General features: G+C 41.8%; 1 protein-coding gene across 1 annotated transcript in view; it reads right to left on the bottom strand.

The window, feature by feature from the left end:
• The window catches only part of LOC126106368 (inositol-tetrakisphosphate 1-kinase-like), a 102,021-nt gene that overhangs the window by 52,232 nt on the left and 22,860 nt on the right, over nucleotides 1-26,929 (bottom strand). Inside the window, exon 4 of the mRNA XM_049912632.1 lies at nucleotides 17,351-17,495. Coding sequence (XP_049768589.1) covers nucleotides 17,351-17,495 — 145 coding nt within the window. The remainder of the gene's footprint in view (nucleotides 1-17,350; nucleotides 17,496-26,929) is intronic.

Raw genomic sequence — 26,929 nt, 5'->3', positions numbered from 1 at the left:
GACCATCTGCCAGATACAAAAATTAATAACTCAAAAATGAAATGAGGTATTGTTCTGCTTTCAATTTTACTTAAAATTTCGATATCTTACCTACACTTCACATACTGCAATGTACAAACTAAATTCAACAACATGCAAAGTCTATGCTACGCATTTTTACCTCTGAAAACTCTTTAAAATCTGAAACTTCCTGGCAGATTAAATCTCATGCAATGTTTTACCTAATCTAGTGCAGCAAAGTAACGAAGATGAATAACAAAAAGAAATTCAGTCCTTTATCGAGAAAAGATACCTTACTGTAAGAAGCGCAAAAATCAAATTTTTTAGCAAATAGTTTTCTTGAAACTGGATGGCGATTATTTCATAGCAGCCGGAATGCCGTTTCTGAGCACAAGTAGCAGCACAGCCGCAACAAAGCCACCTCAGCACAGAATGCAGAAAGCATGTCTGTTGCAGTGAAAGGCTTAAAACTGCTTTGCTGCCCAATACCTGAGCATATTCTAAGTTTTAATACAATAAACTTCCTTGTGACAGGGAAGCTTCTGTCCACAAATCACTGCAGATTTAGAAAGCATCACTTGTGTGAAACTCACCTTTCGCTTTCCTCGCATGATATCCTGCAAAACCTGTGTTGAGAGCCAACAGGCTCGAAAGTGTTTCACACGCTGCCCCACAGTAGTCTTATTATTATTATTATTATTATTATTATTATTATTTATTTTATGGCCTTCATTGGACCACTCTAGTAAAAAATACAAAGTTCTAAACAATTTGTTACACAGGGATACGATTTGGTTCAACGATAACTTAATATGATATTTAGGTAATATAATTATTAGAGTCTATTCTTATATGAAAGGTGTTTTGCTCTTCTGTCTGCCCAATATTTCTTCATTCTTTCAGATATTTTCTTTCTTTCTTCATCTGAGACCACTCTTCCTGTACTCCTTTTATTGATTTTCATTTGTAGTCTGGTTTGCGGGTCTTGCAGTATTCTGGTTTTCTCTGTCTTGTTTTTTAGGTCATCTACTGTAATTTGAAGTTCTTTTATATCTTCCTTAATTTCTAAGATCCATTTAATGTCGCTCTTGCTATTCCACAATTTTTGTATTATTTTTTTACTAATTCTGTTTTCTGGAGTTCTCATCAGATGTCCAAAGAATGAGATGCGTTTCTTCCTGATTGTGCTCATGACTGGTTCTATTTTCTTATGTACTGTTTCATTTGATGCTATTCTCCAAGTCCATTTATTTTATACTGTTTATTTATACATGTCCTAATTATTCTTCTTTCTATTTTTAGTATTCTGTCAATTTCTGCTGTATTAGTTGTTTTGAAGATAATTTCAGCTGCATACGTTATTTCTGGTTGTGTAACTGTTTTATAGAGTTTTAATTTTGCATCTATAGATAGGCTTTTTTTGTTGTATGTAGTTTTGTTAATGTAATTTGCGTAGTTCAGTTTTTTTTTATTCTATTCTGCCATGATGGCTTCTCATTTAGATTGTATGTTGTTATTTCGCCTAAATATTTAAATTTATCAACAATTTTGATTTCCTGTTCTCCTATTGTAATTTTGTTTGCAAGTGGTGGATCAGTTAGCATAATCTCCGTTTTTTCCAAATGATATTCTAAGGCCTACTTTCTCTGCTATTTCTTGTGGTGATTTTACTTGTTGCCTGGCTTCTTGAACGGTGTTGGCTAGGAGAGCAAGATCATCAGCGAATCCCAAGCAGTTTAAGCTAATATCACCTTTTGCACTTTCAATTCTTATCCTCTTTGGATTGTCCTTGTACCGTTCTCTCATTATGTATTCCAGTGCACAGTTGAACAGCAATGGTGGTAGGCAGTCACCTTGTCTTAAGCCTGTTTTTATGAGGAATGGTTCCGAAATTTCTCCTCTAAACTTCACTTTTGATTTGGTGTTGGGGTGAGTGAGTTGTATTATTTTAATTAATTTTTGGATGGAGTCCTAGATTTCTTAAAATTTTTAATACTGAAGGTCCGTGGAGACAGTCATATGCCTCCTTAAAATCTACAAATGTTGTTGCCAGAGGTTTGTTCCGTTTCTTGTAGTATGCCATAATCAATTTTAAACTAATTATCCGCTCTGCACAGCTTCTCCATGGTCTGAAACCTCCCTGATATTCCTCTAACTCCTGTTCTAATTGCTCCTTGATTCTTTCATATAGGATCTTGGATAGAATTTTGTATGTGCAATCTAGGAGAGAGATTCCTCTGTAGTTGTCTGGGTTGCTCTTATCTCCCTTTTTGTGTAGTGGGTAGATGATAGCTGTGGTCCAATGATCGGGAATTCGTTCTGTTACCCAAATTTTTGTTAGAGCCATGTGTAAGGAGGTCTTGACTGTGTCACTTGCATATTTCCACATTTCAACAAAAACCTGATCTTCTCCACATGCCTTATAATTTTTTTGTTCTTTAAGAATTTTTTCTACTTCTTGGAAAGTTGGAGGGTCTAGTTTGTTAGGTTTGGTTTTTATTGGGGTATTTATGCTGATTTGCAAGGGTTCCTTGGGTTCCTCGCATTCAGAAGTTTGTTAAATGCTTTTGCCATGATTTCTGCATTTTCCTTGTTACTGTGTGTCATTCTTCCATCTTTATCTTTCAATATTAGTGTAGGGGTCTCATATTGTTGTAGTTGTTTCCCAAAGATTTTATAGTAGTTCCTGGAGTTGGTTTTATGATAATTACCTTCTATAGAGTTTATAATATCTTTATGAAATCCTCTCTTGATTCTTCTAATATTTTGAATGAATTTTTTTTCTTTCATTTTTTAGGTTGACGGCATTTTCTTCAGTTTTATGTGTTTGAAACTTTAACCATGCTTGGTGTCTATCTTCATGGAATTTGTCACATTCTGATGTCCACCATGCATGTTTCCTTCGTGGGTTCAAGGGAGCTAGATTCTCTGCTTCTTTTTTAAGATTAGGCACTAGTTGTTCTAGATCATCTGTAAATTTGATGGTTTGTGTTGTTTGTTGGTACTTATTATTTTTAATTAGCTGATGTGGGCCAAACCTTCTTTTTATTTTATTAGTTTTTCTGGTCCTCTTCTTTAACGGAGTGAATCTGATTTTAATTTTAACCATATAATGGTCTGAGCCTGTGTCTACTCCTCTCAGTACTTTAACATTGTGGATCTCCTTATGAAAATTTTTGTCCATACAGACATGATCTAGCTGCCACTCGCCCTTCCTCCAGTCTGGATGTTTCCATGTTTTAAGTTTACTTGGCTTCCTCTTAAAGTATGTTGATTTAGATATAAGGTTGTGTTCTCTGCAGAGTTCTACAAGTCTTTGACCGTTTTTGTTCGTAAATTTATGTGGACTCCATTTTCCAATTATATCTTTATATTTCCTTTCTTTTCGCAACTGAGCATTGAAATCTCCCAATAAGATTTTTACATTCTTTTTATTTACTCTGTTCACTGTTTGTTCTAGAAGGTCACAAAATTTATCTACCTCTTCCTTTGTTTTTGTTAGACAATTTTTTTCATTTGTTGGGGCATGAGCATTTATTATTGTATAGGTTTTATTCATTGTTTTAAAGCTTAGAGTCGCAATTCTTGGTGATACTGCTTGGAAATCCGTTACTGAATCTATTATTTTTATATTTACTAAAAACCCTGTTCCAAACTGGGGACATTGTTTCATTGCCCTCGGTCCTGGTTTCCCATTATAAATTCTGTATCCTTGTGATTCGAATGGGTCCTCTGTGCTGTTTCTCATTTCTTGGATCCCTGTTAATAATTTTTTTTGTTTATTTAGTTCATCTGTGAGCTCCTTGAGTTTTCCGGTCTGAAGTAGTGAGTTTATGTTGTGTGTTACTATATAATTTATTTGCTCATGTTTAATCTTCTTTTTGTGTTTTAGTGTGCAATTGGATGGTTGCAAATGCTCCGATCCGTTGCTGTCTTCTAGTTGACTACCCACCGAATCCGATGTATCCTTTTTCTGCCTTTTTGAGCAGGACAGTGGAATTTTTTTCCTAAAAGACCTTTAGATTTTTGACTTTCGAAGGTTGTCAACCTTAGTTGGAGCAAGCTCCGATTTACAGCTCTGGTTGTTAATCGCAGAGGGTGTGTTTGGTCCGCAAGAGCTATTTTATTTCACTCAAGTCCGCCAGTAAACCGGTGAGGACTTCCCTATCCGCCATCTGGGACGCGCCACGTAGGGGTATCACCTCTCCTCCTCCTATGACAGCATAGTAGTCTATTAACAAAGGCCTGTGCATACGGAATAGGTTCTCAGATATGTGAGTGGCTCAAAGACTCCTTAAGTAATAGACAACTGTGCGTTACTCTGGACGGCGAGTGTTTGTCAGAGACAAGGGTATCGTCAGTAGTAGTCCAGGGAAGTGTGATTAGGATCTCTCATGTTGTCTTTATACATAAATGATCTGACAGAAAGGTTGAGCAGCAATTTGCAACTGCTCATGTCAGTGTAGTTACAGGAAAGTGTCATTGTTGACTGTGGGAAGATACAAGAAAACTTGGATAGCATTTCTATTTGGTGTAATGAACAACAGTTTCCTATAGATGTGGAAAAATGTAAGTTAATGGAGATTAATGGGAAAAACAATCCTGCAATGTTCAAATACAGGATTAGTGGTGTGCTGCTTGACACTGTCTCATTAATTAAATATGTAGACGTAATGTTGGAAAGCAATACGAAATGGGACGAGCACATAAATCGGCTGCAGGGAAGGTGAATGGTCGACTTTGGTTTATTAGAAGAATTCTAGGAAAGTGCAACTTATCTATAAAACAGAGCACATACAGAGCATTTGTGTGACCCATTCTTGAGTGCTGCTCGAGTGTTTGGGACCCATAACAGGTCGGATCAAAGAAAGACATCGAACCAATTCAGAGCTCCAGAAACTCAAAGGGGAATCCCCAGATAGGAGATAATGTTCTTTTCACAAAACCCTATTGAGAAACTTTACAGAACCAGCCTTCTTCGGCATTCTAGTGTCGCCCATGTACTGTTCACATAAGTTATGTGAAAACAAGATGGGGCCTCATTTGGAGGTATATAGACAATTGTTTTTCCGTCTCTTCCTTTGCACGTGGAACAGGAAAGGGAATGACTGATAATTGGATATGAGGAATCCTTGCTGAAAAAGTATTTAGACACTGATGTACAGAATCCTCTGTGCCATACCGTGTTTTATTAACTACAAGACACACCTTTTTCCTTCAGAAAATTGCCTCTAAAATTCAGGTGCTTCTTATATTTGAAACTAATATAACAACGTCCAATGTTTGATTTAAAATTCCCACCAGTCCTAAAAACTGCCATATATTCGATGCCGCAGGAAACCTTTTTCTATATGCCAACAATGGATTCAATTGGCACCAGCAGTGCACTGATGCGACAAACATGAGCTACGGGGATTCACAAGCTTGCTGACACTGTCTCCCTCCCACCCCACCATCACAAACCCAGAACACTGTCTAGCCTATGATGCGTCATTACAGCCTACGGTGCCAGTAAACTCGAACTGAAGGCAATTTGTGTGACCGGTAACAGGAAGACTAAATGTGCAAATAGGGGAGTGAATGTAACATGGCCAAAACTAAAAGCTGACATACTGAAATGGATTCATGGACACCATCAAAATGGCAATGGAATTGAAACAAAAATAATACAAATACATGCACATAAGCTAGCACTACAGTTGAACTTTACAGACTTTAAGGGTGGAATTGGTTGGTGCTACAGGTTTATGAAGCATGTGAACAAAAATCTCTCACAAAATGCCACAAGGATATTCAACATCGAAAGAAAACCAGTAAGTATGGAACTATGCAAAATAGTGAATACGAATGAGTCCTCCGACATTTAATGTGCTGAGTAATATAAGTATTGCCATGAAAGGTGCTAAAACTGTAGCTATAAAAACAAGTGGACATGAAAAAATGCCCTACACTGTTGTCTCTTCATGTTGTGCAGGCTGTACGAAACTTAATCCAATGATCATTTTCACGCGTAAAACCTTCTGAAATACAGCAGATGGTGGTGTTCATGTACATGAAAAGGGTTGGATGGATGAGGCTGGTATGAAATTATGGATTAACAGAATGCGCGAGACAAGAAAAGGTGCAACATACTGAAGAAGTCATTTGAAAAATTCTGTGAAAGATAAATTGAGACAAGGAAATACAGAGGTTGCTGTTATTTGGAGAGGACTTACTTCACAATTACAAACTCTCAATGTCTCAATAAATAAACCATTTAAAGTGCATATGAGAGAGGAATGGAACAAATGAATGAGGGATGAAACCCATCATGAGTTCACGCTGAAGGTAGCGTTAAAATGACCTATAACCAAACAAGCGTGTCAGTGTATAAAACAGTCATTGTCTAAAGTGAGATAAGACAAAATTTTTAAATCTTTCAATTAAGTGCAGCATATGGCAGTGAAGACCATCTTATACATGTAGGGGAAGGGAAAGAAGAAGAAGAAAGTTCAGATGACTATTTTCAGGGATTTTAAAGGTTAGTTTGGTTTTATAAACAAAGAATTTTTTGTTGGTCTTGTTCTGAAATCTAATAATAAAAATTGTAAAAATGTTATTTTTTAATAACTGCTTAAAATTATGGTGCATCTTATAGACTGTAGCATCTAAAAGTAAAATACAATACATGGAAAAAAATGGGCTAGTGATCGGACACACGTGACCAGATGTCACACAATGATGTAAACATTTATCATTGTTCTTTTGGACCTTGACTTAGGTCTACCACTGGCTACTATAAGAGTACATATTTCTGTCAATTTTCACGTTTTAACATATGAATTATTCTCACATTATTATTTTTCACATAAAATATAGAAATAATTTTATGTGGTAAACAGGAGTACATACTGCTTCATCTCCACTTGGGAAAGGAACAGCCTGTTATGGTTAACAATAACAAATGCATTTTCGCAGTATCTAATCTCTCTCTCTCTCTCTCTCTCTCTCTCTCTCTCTCTCTCTCTGTGTGTGTGTGTGTGTGTGTGTGTGTGTGTGTTTTAGAAATAGTGTAATTTTATTATTTCGTTTCATTATCAATCATTGAGAAACAGAAAACAAATTAATAGTTCAGGATTCATCATTTCAATATATGTGTATTTGTAGGGGGTGTCCATAATTGAAGTTACAGTTTCAAAATGCTGTAGTAAGAGAACCACTGCTCATAAGGATGTCAAACTTGAACACCATATATATTACTGACGCAGAGGGAACCATTATGGAACATGAAAAAGCTAACAAAAATTTGACCAATACATGGCACTTTAATTGTCAGAATACGTGCACCAACAGACACGTGGCATACACCTGTTCCTCAATCTGCATCTGAGATCCCCAACACGGCTGTCTCCGTGAAGGATCGCGCTCCGCTGGTAAGGCTCTTTTACAAGAACAGTGACTGTGTGCCAGTAGCCTTGCAGACATTCCAGACACTCAAGGGTATACAAAAAGGCATCGGTCCAAAGTCTACTAAGGGTCTGGAGAAAATGATTACAAAATTAGAAAATACAATGTAGCAGAGGGAGGAAAGTAGACAATCTGATACCTGTCAAAGATGTGGCTGCAGCACTGCAGGAGGGGCCAAGCAGTGATGTGCAAACATGCAGTGCATGGGGAATTTCCCGAACATTGCACATGCATGGTGCATAAAATCCTAGAAAACAACCTGTATTGCTATCCATACAAAATCACCCATGTTCACAAGTTCTTTCCTGCTGACATGCCAGCAAGTCAAATGTTCACTGTGGAATTTCTTACTCACACTGAAGTGAACAACGAATGGTTGTGGAACATTCTGTGGACAGACGAAACCCATTTCCACCTCCAAGGACAAGTCAATACACAGAATGGCAAAATATAGGCAATGGAAAATCTGCACACGCAGCAACTGGTACTACTTCCTTCTGCAAAGAGGACTCTGTGGTGTGGGTTGACGGTATTACTTGTCACAGGCCTGAATTTTTCAAGGAGATTAGTCCTGTGGGTCCTGTTACTCGTACTGTCACTGATAAATGCTACAAGAGTCTTTTGCTCAACAATGTCATTCCAAACCTTCAACAGTGTGGTGTATGGGTAGGATCATTTTTATGCAAGATGGTGCTCCTTTGCATATTGCAGTCAGTGAAGTGGCTGCTGCAGAGACATTTTGGAAATGCTAGAATTATCGGCCATCATTTCTCTACAGCCAAGCTGTCCAGATCAGCTGATCATCCGATCTTAATCTCTGTGACTTCTGACTGTGGGTTTACTTGAAAGATGTTGCTTTCAGTACTCCAGTTATGAATGTAGCTTAAGTGAATGGACACACTGCACAGCACATTCTCAACATAACCTCCAAGACACTCTGATCTGTTGTGGAGCATGTCGTTTCTCGATTTCAACTTATGGCAGAGAGCAGTGGACAGCATACTGAACACATCTTGTGCCTGTCTCACAACAATTAGAAATTGATGTTGTTTCACTTTCTAAGCAGTTTTTAGTTCCAGGAAAATTAAAAACCAACATAATTTCAATTTTTTAAGTAGTTTTTGGTCCCAGGACAATTAAAAACCGATGCCATTTTGCTTTTCATGTGATTTCTGGCCTCAGGACAACTAAAAACCGTTTTTTTCCACCCGATGTGGTATGACCTTGCCATGGTGGATGGGCTTACCTAAATAACAGTGCATAACTGTTGACTGCTGAACTTACGCAATCACACACATTTAACAGTACTGGTGGTATAATGTGTAACTCGAACCATAGCTGTGATATTGCGATTCATGTGTCATTTGTGGTCGATCCCATTTATGTTAAGATGCTTGCAGGGCCATCTATTGATAAAATTTTCATTAAATGTTTTTCATTCCACGATATTTCGCCCTGTGTCAATATTATGTGGTTCAAATTTGATCTAATTTTAAGCAGTGGTTCTCTTTCTACAGAATTTTGAAACTGAAACTTTATTTATGGACACTTTGTACTCAAAACACATTGTTATACAGCGAAGAAAGGAAAGAACGAAGAAACTTAAAATCTGGCATCTGGTATTATATTTTATAATTCATTCTTGATAATATTAAGTGGCTCAATATTTTTGTTTGATCTCGGAGCAAGGGAAGTTTTCATCAGTCTGTCATATGACTGACATCATAGTGAGAGTATGGTTCCTTCGGTTCAAAATATGACAGGTCTAGCATTAAAGTGTTATTATCTTATCTGTTTGGTAAGTACTAGTCTGCTCTTTTACATAAACTTAGTTACATGATTGCATACTGTCATAATCATTCATAATATCTTGTTAGGATGCTGAGTGTCTCAACAAAGAAGGTAACACATTTTATCAAGGCATACACTACATATTAATAATTTAGTTGATTTGTATATGAGCATCTATCTATCTATCTATTATCTGTCTATCTACCTATCATCATCATCATGATTTCATTCCCAATATGGAGTCCACTGCATGATACTGGCCTCCCCTAAACTCTCTAAAGCATTGTGGTCTTAACCTACACACATCCAAGTTGTTTTGGCATGTTCACCAATCTCCCATTAGGTCTTGATTTTGATATTTCCTTACGTGTTTGAATATATAAAAAACTTTCTTCATCCATGTACAATCTATTAGCCTGGATGAATGTCCCACCCATTATCATTTCATTTTAGTCATAATTACCCCTCCGGCCCCAGTATACACCCCGACCAATTTGTCTTCCTGTCTCAATTAGTAATTCCGACATCCATCTTCCCATTGATTGTTGAGCGCCACTAAAACTGAACGGTTTTCACATTAATAGCCCTTGTCTCAACGCCATAATTAAAAACTGTTACCACACAATGATTGCAAACTATCTTTATCACATACACTGATAGTTTACTGTTATAACGTCAAGCTGAACTCATATATTTCAAAATGACATAACACATATAAGTCACAGAGCAAGTTGACAAGTAAAACATGTGAACACGGTAACATTCAAATGAGCACCGAGTCCATGTCTAGCAGCCGCTGGCTGGCCGGCTGCTTAGGTGGCGCGGCTGCTGCATGGCTGGCAGACAGCGCTGCATGTAGAGGACGTGTGTAATTGCGCGGAAGCACTTTGAATGATTGGCGAGTCACAACACTTTCCCCCCCTTCGAAATTTTTTCACTGGTCTTGATGGAGGTGGCCTGTAGATTGCTAACGTCCATAGGCGTTGTTTGACTGGCCGTAAAGTCTCGAGGAGGAGGCTTCCCATACGGACGGAAGTGTCCCCGATGATAACGGGTCGAGATGACAGGAGACATAGGGGTCGAATCTGCTAGGGCCCCGTGCACCAATCTGCCCGTTGCGGCAAGTCCGGTTGATATAACAGGAGACATGGGCGATGTGTCGGCGTCCGTAGGAGAAGGAGGTAAGTAGATTGGCTCTGACAGATGATGGTCATCTGGTTACTGCATGGGCACGTCTCCTAGTGGTGGCCTTTCTTGTACTAGCACTGAGATGACGGTGAGAGGGCTGCGTTGTGAGTAATGAGAGATGCCAAGATCCCGAGTGTCAGGAGGAGCTGAAGGTGGTGTATCGGCATTCACAACAGGCATTGCCGGCACACGAGGCCGAAGCTGGTCCGAATGACGCACTGCAACATCTGTGTCCATCTGGATTTCATACAGGTGTCGGCCACGGTGTCGTAAGATGCGGCACGGTCTCCATTTTGGCCGCCTGCCATATCCCCGTACCCAGACAAGGTCGTTGGCGGTGAACCGGCCACGCGAAGGCACCCACGGCCGTGGGGTGGAAGGCCGCAGAAGATGAAGTAGTGTGCGGGGCTGTCGGCCATGTAAGAGCTCAGCCGGGCTGTGGTCGCCCATGGGGGTGAAACGGTAAGAAGCCAGAAACTGGAGAAGCGCACCATCAGCAACAGAAGTCAGGAGTTTCCGCATCTGAGCCTTAAATGTGCGGACCAGTCGTTCAGCCTCACCGTTTCATTGTGGATGGAACGGAGGGGCCGTGACATGGATAACGCCGTGACGAGCACGAAAATCTGCAAAATCGGAAGAGGCAAATTGCGGACCATTATCGGTAACAAGAGTAGAGGGAAGGCCTTCCAAAGAAAAAATGCGGGCGAGAGCACTGGTGGTTGCCGCATTGGTAGGTGACGTGCAACGGACAATGAAAGGAAAGTTAGAGTAGGCGTCAATTACGAGGAGCCAATAAGTACCTAAAAAAGGTCCCGCGAAGTCAGCATGAACACGCTCCCAGGGCTTCTCAGGCGAAGGCCACGGTGACAAAGATGAATTTGGGGCGGCGGCCTGTGACGCACAAGGGCTGCAGGCAGCGACCGTGTGTGCTATTTCAGAGTCGATGCCGGGCCAGTACTCATGACGGCGCGCCAGAGATTTTGTGCGAGACACACCCCAGTGCCCTTGGTGAAGGAGGCGCAAGACCGAAGCACGCAAAGACGCAGGTACCACAACACACGGCGAAGCATTGTCGGTGGAAAGGAGGATAACACCATCCCTAGCCGTGAGGCGGTAACGCAAAGCATAGTAGTTCCGCAGCGGATCAGAAGTCTTAGCGGACCGACAATCTGGCCAACCCTTCTGAATAGAGCGGGAGAGGGTAGGGTCAGAACCCGTAGCAGCCGCCAGCGGGTCCCCTGTGATGGGGAAGCCGTCCACAACCCGCTGCTCGGCAACATCCAAATGGAAACACAAAAGTTCTTCCTTATCGAATGCCAGATCAGGACCCGTGAGAAGGCAAGACAGCGCATCAGTGTTTGCATGCTGAGCCGTCGGCCGGAAATGAATCTCATAATTGAAACGAGACAAGTAAAGAGCCCAACGCTGGAGGCGGTGTGCAGCCTTGTCGGGAAGTGACGATGATGCATGGAACAAGGAAACAAGCGGTTTGTGATCCGTAACAAGGTGAAATTTAGATGCACAGAGAAAAACACCAAACTTATGAAGAGCATAAATAGTGGCCAAAGCTACTTTTTCAATTTGAGAATACTTTTGTCGGGCATCCGTGAGCGTTTTGGAGGCATAAGCAATGGGTTGTTCAGAGCCGTCTGAAAAACGGTGCGCAAGGACTGCACCGACCCCGTAATGAGAGGCGTCCGTGGCAAGAACACAATGTTGGCCAGGTCGATAAGTAGCCAGGCACGGGGCCTGTTTCAGCATAGTCTTCAATTTCTGGAAAGCCGCATCACATGAAGCGTACCAGTGAAAAGGTACGTTTTTATGCAACAGGCGATGAAACGGCTGAGCCTCTGAAGCAGCAAACGGTAAGAACTTGTGATAGTATGCTATTTTCCCCAGGAAGGCCTGCAGTTCCTTAACAGATGTAGGGCGAGGAAGAGCATCGATCGCAGCGACAGTTTGCTGAAGCAGACGAATACCATCCCGAGAGAATTGAAACCCCAAGTACGTGATAGATCCCTGAAAAAATTGTGATTTCTGAAGATTGCACTTAAGACCAGCAGTCTGTAAGACATGAAAAAGTGTGAGGAGATTTTGAAGATGTTCTTCAGTGGTGGAGCCAGTGACAACAATGTCGTCCATGTAATTGATACACCCAGGGACAGGGAGCAATAACTGTTCCAAGAATCGCTGAAAGAGAGCAGGGGCGCTAGCAACCCCGAATGGCAAGCATTGGTATTGATAGAGGCCGAAAGGTGTGTTAAGGACCAGAAACTGCCGGGAAGCAGCGTCGAGAGGAAGTTGATGATAAGCTTCTGAAAGGTCAATTTTAGAAAAATACTGGCCTCCAGCAAGTTTAGAGAACAGTTCTTCAGGTCGGGGCATAGGGCAAGTGTCGATGAGGCATTGAGCACTTACAGTGGCTTTGAAATCGCCACAGAGACGAATATCACCATTTGGCTTAGCAACGACAACGACAGTAGAGGACCACTCACTGGAAGTGACAGGAAGCGAGACCCCTGAAGTAGTGAGACAATACAGCTCCCATTTTACCCGATCACGAAGGGCCACAGGAATGGGCCGAGCTCGAAAAAACTTAGGCCAAGCAGTGGGTTTGAGTGTGATATGAGCTTCAAAGTCGTTTGGACTGGGATTGATGCGGTTGTTTCTGACAACGATAAAAGGCAACACGAGAGGCTACCACATGCGTTTGCTTTTGAAAATAGACAGACAGAAGTGAGCACATTTCAGCAAAGGACAAAGGGGCAGGATCCTTCAAAGGAGCCAATTGCGACAACAACCAATACATTTGAGGTGAAATCCAGGAAAGGAACAGAGACTTGCATGTTTGTTCGTCCGTGACATGAAATGCCAAGAAGTGCTGTCGAAGACGTTTTTCATAATCAGACCAGTCTTCCACCGTCTCGTTGTAAGGAGGAAAAGGAGGTATAGCCAACGACGAGAAACGCCCCGCATTTGACGCCGCGATGAAATCGCGAATCGCCGATGTTAGAAGCGTTTGCTGTTCAATGAGACCTTGCAATAGTTGCTCGACAGTAGCCATGGAAACCTGTGGGTCAACGATGAAAAGGAAAAATCCCATCCTCGTCGCCAATTGTTATAACGTCGAGTTGAACTCATATATTTCAAAATGACACAATACATATGTCACAGAGCAAGTTGACAAGCAAGACATGTGAACAGGGTAACATTCGAATGAGCACTGAGTCCAAGTCTAGCGGCCGCTGGCTGGCTGGCCGCTTAGGTGGCGCGGCTGCTGCATGGCTGGCAGACAGCGCCGCATGTAGAGGACGTGTGTAATTGTGCGGCGGCACTCTGAATGATCGGCGAGTCACAACATTTACTTTTGAAACTATCCAGTGTACCATGCACAGCACACACCATTTTACTTCCACGTTTTTTTTCTTCTCCTAACCATCCTGATGTTGTCTTCAAGAGACCTAAATAAGAAGACTTATCTATGCATTCAGTGATTTAATCGGTAATTTGTACTGTTTTCATTCCGTTATAAAGATACAGGTCGAGTTCTACATTCTAGCCTTAGATGGGCCGATCAGGCCTTACCAAATGCCGTGTCGTCCTCTGCCAGTGGTGTCACCGCATGCTGTGTGGAGGGGCATGTGGTCAGCACACTGCTCTTCCAATCACTGTCGGGTTTCTTGTCCTTGGAACCGCTAGTAGCCAGTGAAGTAGCTTCTCAATTGGACTCAAAAGGTTGAGTGCACGCCGTGCCTTTTCTCCCATCATGCAAAAAATCCCTGACAGTACCGGGAATCAAATTCGGATCCTCCAATGGCTGTCAGTCGCATTTACATCTGGCTACGGAGGCGGACTTCTTTTCAATCTATTATTTTAGTTTTAAAAGAAGTCATGGTTTGGCTGAGGAGGAAATTGGATAAGATGCCCTACTCAGCACCATTGCTCAATTTCAAATTAACAGTCTTTTCAAGTGGACATGTACAAACGAACATACAGATGATATTAGCAGATTGTATACAAAGTCGAAAACAGAGAGAAAACACCAAAACGTGCTCCAAATACACACACTGAAAAAAAATTTGCATACCCCGGTTCCCAGAACTCTTGAAGATAGACGTTGACTGTGGATACTGTATCACGCACACAGTCCCTTTGACTGTTCATAGACGTCACTAAACCTGCCCAAAGATGTAAACAACCACGCATGAGCAGCACCTATTAGACGGAGGGGGTCCAACAGCTGATCAGTTCCAGTCATTCCACCAGGAAGGAGGTACACAGCTTGTGTTGTCTGTAGTTCAAACATGCCTAGATGGTCAATACCGTGGTTTGATCGCGTATGCATTATTACTTTGTGCCAGGAAGGGCTCTCAACAAGGAAAGTGTCCAGGGGTGTCAGAGTGAACCAAAGTGATGTTGTTCAGACATGGAGGGGATTCAGAGAGACAGGAACTGTGCACGACATGCCTCACTCAGGCCACCCAAGGGCTACCATTGCAGTGGATGACCGCTACGTACAGACTATGGCTCTGAGAACCCCTGATAGCAACACCACCATGTTGAATAATGCTTTTCGTGCAGCCACAGGATGTCGTGTTAAGACTCACACTGTGCACAATAGGCTGCATGATGTGCAACTTCACTCCCGACACCCATGGCAAGGTCCATCTTTGCAATCACGACACTGTGCAGTGCGGTACAGATGGGCCCAACAACAAGCTGAATGGACCACTCAGGATTGGCATCACGTTCTCTTCACCGATGAGTGTCGCATTTGCCTTCAACCACACAATCGTCGGAGATGTGTTTGGAGGCAACCCCATCAAGTCAACGGCTTAGACACACTGTCCAGCAAGTGCAGCGAGGTGGAGGCTCCCTGCTGTTTTGGGGTGGCATTATGTGGGGCCGACGTATGCTGCTGGTGGTCACGGAAGGTGCCGTAATGGCTGCATGATAGGTAAATGCCATCCTCTGACTGATAGTGCAACCATATTGGCAGCATATTGGTGAGGCATTTGTCTTTGTGGACGACAATTCACACCCCCATTGTGCACATCTTGTGAATGACTTCCTTCAGGATAACGACATCGCTCAACTAGAGTGGCCAGCATGTTCTCCAGGATCTAACCCTATCGAACATACCTGGGGTAGATTGAAAAGGGCTATTTACGGACGACGCGACCCACCATCCACTCTGAGGGATCTACACTGAATTGCCATTGAGGAGTGGGACAACCTGGAGCAACAGTGCGTTGATGCACTTGTGGATAGTATGCCACGATGAATACAGGCGTGCATCAATACAAGAGGACATGCTACCGGGTATTAGAGGTACCGGTGTGTACAGCAATCTGGACCACCACCTCTGAAGGTCTCACTGGATGGTGGTACAACGTGCAATGTGTGGTTTTCATGAGCAATCAAAAGGGCAGAAATGATGTTTATGTTGATCTCTATTCCAATTTTCTGTACAGGTTACAGAACTCTCGGAACCGAAGTGAAGCAAAACTTTTTTTAATGTGTGTTCATCATTGTTCCAATTAAGTCACATTATGGAAGATAGCAGAACTGTGTTCACATCTATTGCCAAATGAGCCTTATGTGCAGGGGTTGACAAAAATATGGACACATCAAAACACAATGAAACCTGTTGTCTCAGAATGGATTAATACAGGCCGTGAATGGTTTTCAAGGGAATCCTATACCACTCTTCCAGCCAAATAGTGGCAACTTCAGGTAATGATGACAGAGGTGGATATTGATCACATACCTTTTCTCCAAAGCAGACAGCAAAGGCTCAATAATATTGGGTTATGGTGACTGTGGTGGCCACAGAACATGTGAAAGTTCATCCACCTGCTCACAAAACCAGTCCTGGATGATACAAGCTGTGTGAACAGGTATCCTGTCACCTTGGAACACAGTGTCACCACTGTAGGACAAACACTGTACCACTGGGATGAACCTGATCAGCCAAAAGGGTCACATAATACTTGGCAGTAATGCGACATTGCAGAGTAACCAAGGGGCTCACGGAATACCACAACACGACTGCCTGTATCACCATCAAATCCCTTCTATGTTTCACTCTTGGGACTTAAAAGGGGTCAGAAATTGGAATCAGTCTGAAACAAGACACAGCCAACCAAATGACTTGAAATTCCAGCTTGCCCAACAATTCCCTGTTTACAGAGCTCCCTTCACACTGACAGTGTTCATGAGCACAACATTGAGATCCACAGTGACTTTTGCAGCTACTGCCTTCTTATTTTTCATCACAATCTCTTTAATGAGCGTCCATCACAATCACTTGACACACATTTCTGCACGCATTGTGACTCAGTGGATAATCGTACACAGATGATGTTTTTTCAGATGTACTGAGTCTCACCTTTATCTACAATAATGATGTAGGCTTAAGGGAAATGGCACTGGATAGCTCGCTGCTCTTACTGTCACAAAGGTAATTCACAGTGACATCTTGTTTTGGAATTTACCTTTTGAAAAATGGATTACAAATGATGTGTAGTCCCTACAGTAGTGATATCGTGTGGTGGTTGATACTGAGTTTGCCAGCTCAGGTTTTTCAGCATCTCCACGATGCTTTCCAACAGATCAAAAAAAAACAGTGAGCATTTGCATTGTCCTCCTTTTTATGCATTCAATATCCTTTATTAGTCATATCTGGGTTGGGACCCTCGCACCTAAGCAATATTGTATGAAGTGTCACACCAGTGTTTTGTAACCAGTCTCCTTTGTAGACTGTCTGTGTTTTCCAATCTGCACAAATTGTTACAGTCAACACAAATTTAAAAATATGAGAAAAACAAACTAGCTGAATTGTTCCTTATCTACTTGGGATCTCAGTGTAATTATTCAATATTAAAATACACTCAATAGGCATATGTTATCACCGATCACTTACCGAGGCTATCGACACCACTGCGCAAGCTAATGCTGTACGAGTGGAATCGGTCGAGTAGTTTCCTGACGTTGTCGAGAGGATCGATGACCGCCACCTCCGGATGGGCATCTAGGTAACTCTCGACCCTCTGAACCATTGCTTCCGCCTGGAAAGTTAAAAATCATTGACAAAAACTGGTGACTGAAAAAACAATTATTCAAATGATGGCATCACCACTTTTCATTCATTAAATTTTGTAGGTCCCATGAAGAAAGAGAATCTTGAAGGATATGAAACAATTAAAAGAACAAGTTACTAAAACATAAGAAAGATGTAGAACAATAATCCATACACTGTATTAACCTTTTGACTGTAATGTGCAAGGCTCGGTGGGTGCTGCACTGTCATGCCTCTCGATTGGTTCTGTGTGCTCAAAATGTTTTACTCCCTTGCTACTACTCACCCTTTTCTTTTTCTGGACTTTAGACAGGTACTTGCTGAAGCTATTCCCGTGCAGTGATCGTCTTCAACACCCTTGCAGCCTTCTTTGAACCTCTTGTGCCACATGAAAACCATGCATGTGATGTGGCTTCTTCTTTATAGGCCTCTTGAATCATACCAAAAGTTCCTGTGGTGGTTTTGTTCAGTTTTGCTTAGAATTTTACCAAATAATGTTGCTCCAAATGATGGTGCATTTTAGATCTATGAGTTTTCGACAGGGGCAACTGACACTCCCAGCACTAGCATTCTGGGCACTGCATCATCTCGGAGGGAACTGTTGCCGGTGCAGCTGGTCAGTTAAATCTGTCTTGAAACTTTGTGAATGCACCCTGTAGATGGATAGATTGAATATCTGATGAGGAGGTAATGAACTGAATCAGCACAGAGAAGAAATTTATGGCACAACCTGACTAGAAGAAGGGATGAGTTATAGGGCATATCTTGAGGCATCAAGAAATTGTCAATTTGCTAATGGAGGAATGTGTGAGACATAAAAATTGTGGAGGTAGGCAAAGGCTTGAAAACAGTAAGCATATTGAAATGGATGTACAAGGGCAAATCAGAAAGTCTCTGCCGCTATTTTTTACTAGTGGAAATAAACTACATACAGATAATTACAAATACATGGTGAAAAGTATTTAAACCGACAAACTCTGGGAGGTTGTAGGGGACATCAAAACAAATATTTTTCCCTAATGTAATTTTTTCCTATGAGGATTATTTAAACCGGTGGAGGCCATACTATGCTCTTCAGTTGTTAGAGGCCGTATTACGATCTTCAGATGTTAGAGGGCATATTCGCTCTTCAGTTGTAAGCAACTGCTGTCCACCAGTGTAGTAGTGCATTGTCTGTGTTTATTAATGGAGCGATACACCTGGAGTGAGTACACTGATATGGTTGGTGCGTACTACATAGCGCACAACAACGGACGAGCTGCACAGCCGGTTTATCAACAACAATATCCTAATTGCCATATCCCGCATCATATGACCTTTGCTGCTATGCACCAACGTCTGCGTGAGACCGGGTCATTTAGCAGATTACCTGGAAAGGGACACCATCGCACGGTAAGAACGCTCCCAATTTGAGGAAGCTGTCTTGCAGCATGTGGAATGGGATCTTTCAATCAGCACTCGTGCAATTGCACGTAACACGGAGACAAATCAGACGAATGTAAGAACAGTCCTTCGAGAGCAATTGTTACGTCCATTTCACTTACAGTGTGTCCACAATCTGGAACCAGTTGATTATCCACCCAGAGCACAGTTTTCGCAGTGGTACCTGGAACAATGTGAAATGCATCCTACATTTCCATCCACAGTGTTATTTACTGATGAAGCAACGTTCGGGCGTGAGGGAGTCTTCAACATGCACAATTCGCGTGTTTGGAGTGAGGATAACCCACATGCCACAGTTACTAGCACTCATCAAGTGCGGTTCTTCATTAATGTGTGGGTCGGTGTTGTTGGAGACTGTTTAATTGGGCTGTATCTGCTACCTAGGCCATTAAATGGCAGGCACTATTACAATTTTTTCGCCAGAGCATTGCCAGAATTGCTGGAAGACGTCCCGCTCTCTGCAAGACAACGTATGTGGTCCCCAACATGTCGGGGCGCCGGCACATTTCAGTCGTCGTGTGCCTCGATTCACAGAAACGTGGATTGGCAGAGGTGGTCCTGTACCATGGGCTACTCAATCCCCAGATATGTCCCCTCTGGACTTTTTTGTGTGGGGAGAGATGCGCAACCTTGTTTATGAAACTCTTGTTGCATCAGAAGAGGATCTGGTTGCCCGGACAGTAGCAGCAGCAGCAGCAGCAGCAGGAACAATTCAGGATACTCCTGGGGTTTTTGCCCTTGTCAGACAGAACATGATCTGGCGGCGTAACCTTTGTTTACGTGTCAATGGAGGCATTTTTGAAACTCTACTGTAATTGAAATTGGGTTGTGTTAATGTGTTGTCCCTTGGTCATAAAAAATGGAAAAGTGTTTGTTACTTCAATTAACTAGCCGCCAGAGAAATCTTCCTCTACCGGTTTAAATACTCCTCATAGGAAAAAATGACATTAGGAAAAAATATTTGTTTTGATGTCCCCTACAACCTCCCAGAGTTTGTCGGTTTAAATACTTTTCACCCTGTATACATACTATTCTATGTACCTTACACTATACTTCCACATAGTCTCCACAGCAATTCAGACATTTGTCCCATCACTGGACTAAATCTGAGATCCCTTATGGTATAATTTGTCCCGCAGACTGCTCTCTTGCCTCCATCGTTACACGTGAATCGCTGTCGTACCAGGAAGTTCTTCAATGGATCAAAATTGTGGAAATTACTATGGAGTGAGGTCCAGACTCTACCAGTGAAATGACCAGAGCTAGTCGGTGGTTCTGATTACCACACTTGACCTCGCTTTGTCGTGTAGAATAATCACACTGTCCACATTGATAATGCACCATTGCTTCTTCCTGACAGCAGTCTGCAGTCATAGCAGTGTGGAACAGTAACTGTCAGAATTGATTGTTGCACCTAGTGGCATGAAATCTAGCAGCAGCAGTGCAAGGCAATCCCAGAAGACTGATAACATCACTTTCCCAACAGAACTTTTTTGTCACAGGTGAACCCAGGTGTTCCCACACCATGCTCTACAGCTTTGATTCTAGTGTGAAATGCAGAATCCGTGCTTCATCACCAGTAACATAACTGTGCAGTCCAGGTAAACGTCACCCTCCTTGGTATGCTGTTGTAGATGATTCAGTGAAGCAATCATTTGCTCGTCTTTCATAATGTCATCTAACGGCTTAGTGCTTAGGCACCCCAGACAAGATACCTTCTGGTATCATGAGGACCCTTGAACGACATTGTAAGCATTCCCTCTTGAAATGCCAAATTCTCGGGACATGTCCTCGGGGTGCAAACAGCAATCTGTTTTCACCACTGCGTCCACACAGGAAATGTTATCATCAGTCAGTGACGTATGTGAACTCCCCAAATGCTCATTGTCATACAAGTCTTCACAGCCTTTTGCAGACTGTATAGCTGAAAGTTCCTGGAAGGTTAAAGCTGTTCATTAGACCGGGATGCAAACCAGAGTTTTTTTGCCTTTCATGAGCAAGTGCTCTACCGACAGAGCTATGATTCGCAACTTTTCCTCACAGCTAGTATCTTCTTCTACCTTCCGAACTTCATAGAACACATCCTGTATGCCTTTCGGGAAGAAGTCGTGAGGGCAGGTCACCAGCAGCACTTGGATAGCTTGGGGGGCAGAGCACTTGCATGCTAAAGGCAAAGGTCTCTGCTTGAGCTATTGAACCAAGTAGTGGGAAAAAACAGTCACATAGAAAGAATTAAGCTCCGGTGACAAACATGTACAAAATATTCAGGTAATGAGATTTGCTTTGAACATTTATGAATTTCATTTTCTCAAGAACACAGAAAGTCGTGCTAACTTATTTCTGTAAGGAATGATAGGAACACAACAATCAGTCACAATCCCACTGGTATTTCTTATACGCATCCAGGATATACTTATTTAAAGTGTAGGGTGTCCATAATTAAAGTTCCAGTCCCAAAACACTGTAGAAAGAAAACCACTGCTCACAATGACGTCAAAAGAACCACTGCTCACGATGACGTCATGAGAACCACTGCTCACAGTGACGTCAAGGGAACCACTGCTCACAGTGACATAAAGGGAACCACTGCTCACAATGACATAAAGGGAACCACTGCTCACAATGACATAAAGGGAACCACTGCTCACAATGACGTCAAGAGAACCACTGCTCACAATGACGTCAGGGGAACCACTGCTCACAATGATGTCAGGGGAACCACTGCTCACAATGACATCAAGAGAACCACTGCTCACAATGACGTCAAGAGAACCACTGCTCACAATGACGTCAGGGGAACCACTGAACAGCTTATTACTGACACGGGGAAACACCTTGGGGGGAGGGGGGATTAACGAAAAGTTGTCCAACAGATGGTGCTGTCAGCATCAGAATATCCACACCAACAGATGTGCGGCACATGGCTATTGCTCAGTTTTCATCCAAGACCACCCCCAGCATGACTGTCTCCGTGAAGGATCCCACACTGCTAGTAAAGATCTTTTACAAGGAAAGTGACTGTGTGCCAGTTGCCCTGAAAATGTATGAACCACGGTGTTGGTCTGATGCTTGCTAATGATCCGGAGAAAATGATTACAAAATTCAAAAAGAGACATTCTTTTAAAGTGCAATGTGCAGAGGGAGGAAAGCAGCTGATATAGTGTCTGTCAAAGATGTGACCACAGCACTGCAGCAGGGCTAAGTGGTGGTGTGAAAACAGGCAGCATATGGGGAACTGTCTGAAGGTTGGACATTCCTGTTGGCACGGTGCACAAAATCCTTAGTAACATCCTACATCGCTAACTGTGCAAAATCAGCCATGTTTAGGAGTTGCATCCTGCTGACTTGCCAACAAGACAAACATTCACTCTGGAATCTCTTGCTTGCAAGGAACATTCTGTGGACATATGGAATCCATTTCAATCTCAAAGGATATCTCAATACACAGAATTTGAGAGTACGGGCAACGGAAAATCTGCAGGCACTTTGACCAGTACCACTTTACTCTGCAAACATGACTGTGTGCTGTGGGTTGACGGCGTTGTTTGTCATAGGGCCATATTTTTTGGGGGGAGATCAGTCCTGTGGGTTCCTGTTACCCGTATACTCACTGGTAAATGCTATGACAGTTTTTTGCACATCAACATCATTTCAACTCTTCAACAGTGTGGATAGGATCACTTTTATACAAGGCGGCACTCCTCCACCCATTTCACAACCAGTGAAGTGGCTGTTGCAGAGGCACTTTGCAAATGCTGCTATTACCAGCTGCCATTTCCCAACAGTCTGGCCACTCAGATCAACTGATCTTAATCCTGTGACTTCTGGCTGTAGGGTTATCTGAAAGATGTTGTGTTCAGTATTCCAATTATGAACACAGCAGAACTGAACGCATACACTGCACAACATATTCACAACGTGATCCCCGAGAAACTCCAATCTGTTGTGGAACGTACTGTTTCCAGATTTCAACGTATGGCAGAAAACAGTGGGCAGTATATCAAACATGCCTCCTGCCAGTCTCAAGACAATTAGAAACCAATGTCATTTCACTTTTTATGTGGTTTATGGCCTCGGGATGATTAAAAACTGATTTTTTCCACCCAATGTGGTACGACCTTGCTGTGACGGGTGGGCTTACCTAATAACAGTGCAACAACTGTCGACTGCTGAGATTGTGCAGTCGTGTATGCTGAACAGTACAGATGGTGTATTGTGCAACTCACTCCCCAGCCATTGTATTGTGATTCATCTGTCTTTTGTAGTCAACCCCATTTACATTTAGATGCTTACTGTGCCCATCCACTGGTAAAATTTTCCTTAAATTTTTTTTGTTCCACGACTCCGTCCCCCTGCGTCAGTAATACGCTATCCAAATTTGATGTCACTCTGAGCAGTAGTGCTCTTTCGACAGCATTCTGAAACTGAGCTTTAATTAAGGATACCCTGTACATGTAATGGACTTGTCTAAATTTCATATATATAATATGTGTAAGATAAGAGATTCTTTGCTGAGGCTACACTGTGTCCAGGAAGTGTGGCTTCAAACTGCCAGTCATAAACAAAGTTCAGGTGTCACAGATTAGATATGAGCTAACAGGAGAGATAAGTGGATGATAACACCTTCCTGAAGGAAGGCACACCCTGTGAAATTTTTCTATCTGCTGATACAAACAGCATTTTTAAGCACAGAAGTCAATGACATTAAATTACACATTTATCTTTGCATATCTCACCTGCAAAGCTGTTGGTCACAAAAGAACGTACATGATGTTGGGAACAAAATTAAGGATTCTAAAACAGTCATTAACAACTTAAATGATAAATTAAGCCAAAATGACCTGCTGCCATCCAAGCCACGCAACTCCAGTGACAGTTCACAATTTTTAATGTATGAGGCCTCACAGTGTGAGAATGGCATTAATTTATCATTTACAACTATGTTAAATTAATGTGAGAGGCCAGCTGATACGGTACTGCACACGGTCTGTTAACCAACCACATTATGTACGGCTACCTTTTGATATCTTTTACTTTATGTCTGAGGGAAGTGGTGTAGCTCTTCTTCTAATCTGATAGAGCAACTAACACTTTGCTTTCTTATGTTCTATTCCCTTAAAAGAAGAAGAAGAAGACAAAGGCAATAAGAAGGAACAAACCGTGCTGTGACACTTTGTTATCAGATGGACTAAACAGCTGGAATGTAAAATCAATGGCCCAGTGAAAGCACTGTACCATCACGACATTCAAATAACTTACAGAAAAGCAGATGCGTAACTTCCTCGACGAACTGGTGTGGTGGACATTCCCCAGCAGCATTCCCGTGAGTTACGAGGGTTACTCCAAAAGAAAAACATTTTTTCACAAAGCCAACTCTTGTTCTACATATTTGTTATTCACAGAAGTCATAGAAACATACTTCCCACTTGCATTCAAATTTAATCCACACTACTTCTGCAAGTTGCACTTTTGTAGCACACGCTCAAGATGGCTGCTGCATTTCATGTTCATTTGAAGCAACAAGCTGTTCTAGAGTTCCTATGTCGTGCGAACTAGAGTGTCACAAACATTCACTACTGAAGAAGATGTATGAGGATGACATGGTACAGTTTGTAGTCAGACCGGCATATCACCTGGTGAAAATGGGCACGCCAATACTCACGATCTCCTGCACAGTGGCAGACCGAGCACTGCACAGGCTCCTGACAGTGTGCAGTGTATTCACAATCACATTTTGGCTGACAAACGTATAACAGTGAATAAACTGTCAATCAGAATGGAAGTAGGAGAAGTGTGCAGAATAACGAGACAGTAGAAGCTGAAAAGCGTTTGTGTCAGGTGGTTCCGAGAATCCTGAATGTTGAAACACCCATTTATGGCCCTAATGTGGCACTCTAGGATTACACCTCTTTGGTGAAGTGGACCAAGATTTGAAGATGACTTATGAAGACTGATAAACAGTGGCTCAAATGTGCTGGTCCTGACTTTGGGCAATTGAAAGGGAGGGGGTAAATGTGGAAAAATGACATTTTGTCTCTCACAAATGTATCAACAATTGTAAAAACATCAAAGGTAGGGAAAATAAATTGGATGGTTAAAAAAATGCTGTGCCTTTCTTCTGGAGTAATCCTTGTATCTGAACATTCTATACACTGGTAGAAACTTAAATTTTGTAGTGTCATTGTGATTTTAACATAATTCAACCTGCGTTCTCTGCCAGAAAAAATTAAAATCTGCATTTTGGCCTAAAAAGGGGATCTTACTAGGCCCTCTTTAATTTTCTACACTTTCCTTGGGGACCCAATACCAATATCCAAAAGCAACAAGACTCATTTCTCAAAAACTTTCTTGTAACAAAAACAGACACTGAACATTTCTGAATCTTATCACATACAATGTACATAGCATTGCAACTATTCTTGACACACCTGGCGACGACAGTGTGTGTAGCAGTCTAATCCTCCAACAAAATGGTCAATTGCGTCACTTGTTAGAAGCAAGGCCTTTCTTATTTATTATATTTGAATTCTACATTTATTATAAAATTGAATTGTTAATTACCCCTTGTTACACTGATTCACTATTTGTCATTAATATTTGGAATGGTCAGCTAATGGACATAATCAAGTACACTATTGTAATTGTTTTTGTACCACATATGCACAGAAATATGACGCATACCTGTCCACGTGTACCAATGTTGTATTACAATGTGAAATGAAGCTGTAACCTTAAGATACATGCTTGAAAATGTCCCACAATTGAAATTGGCCACTCGCACATATATCAGAAAGAATATAGCCTCTTGGATAACGTTTTCATTTTCAAAACATGTTGAGGCTGTAGACCCCCAGAAAAGTAAAATTTTAAAATAAATATATACTTCACATAAAAAAAGAGTTGCTTCTAATGAAACTCAAAGATGCAAACTTGTGATCTGCAGACTGGAACTCTACAGACATAGCTGGAAACAGCACTATTAGGTAATGCTCAAAATGGTTAATAATTTACACAAGAGGGAGTTTGTAAATTTTCAAGTTAACTTTTTTTAATGTTTTCAGGAAGTGTGCATTATTGCTTTAGAATACCAATGTACAGGCACTGACCTTCAAATCCATTGCAGTGCCTGTGCAGCTGTGTTTATTACTTGGGAAGGGCCAAGGCATGTGAGGCGCTTGAGGAAATTGTCAGTCTCTGTTAACGAGATTAATAAGGAGAAAAACTGGAGAATGAGTTATCAAATGGTATTTGCAGCTCATCTACTCCTTCCTATAATTTTTCAGGTAATCCAGACCTTACCTGCAAAACTGTCTGCCAGCTTGAGTGTTAGTATCAGAAAACAGATGTTTCAGTTGCAGAGTGTTGAAATTTATCAGCGATGAGGGGACGGTTACAGAAGTAACTGAGATACTGAAAGCTGAATTCAGTACTGAGCTCAGTATATTGTTCTCAAAATCAAAATATAAAAAAAGAGACAGCCTTTACAAAATGGGAATAGCCAAGATACTACAGTTCTGGACTACAAATGGTCGCAGCAACCTACCCACGGAATACTGAAACATGAATATTACAGAAGTAAATAATACGATGATATTGTCAAACATTAAAAAAATGCAAGTATTATTTAGTGAGAACCAATCAAGGGAAGATAAACATACAGCCAAAAACAAGAACACAAGCATGTTGGGACACTGGTTGCCATCAGTGCAATGTACAGGAGTATGCAGATCGCCTGCTGTTCCGGAAGTAAGTATGTGTTGTATCTGTGATTGCATTATTGAAACATGCAATCAAACTCTACTTCCTCATTTACTGAATACCTCTGGCTTCAAAGCAAAACCATCCGGTATGTGTTATGACTAAGTAAGATGGCTGCTGACTTGTATGCCTATCTTTCAATTAACTGACAGATCGCAAGCAGGAGCTGCTTCCCATTGGGCTCTGGAGTGTGTGCCTCCCAGTTTTATCACCTCGAGGAAA

The sequence above is a fragment of the Schistocerca cancellata genome, chromosome 10, assembly GCF_023864275.1.
Source record: "Schistocerca cancellata isolate TAMUIC-IGC-003103 chromosome 10, iqSchCanc2.1, whole genome shotgun sequence".
Lineage (NCBI taxonomy): Eukaryota > Metazoa > Arthropoda > Insecta > Orthoptera > Acrididae > Schistocerca > Schistocerca cancellata.
Note: the sequence above shows the minus strand (reverse complement) of the source record. Positions and strands in the feature narration are given on the sequence as shown.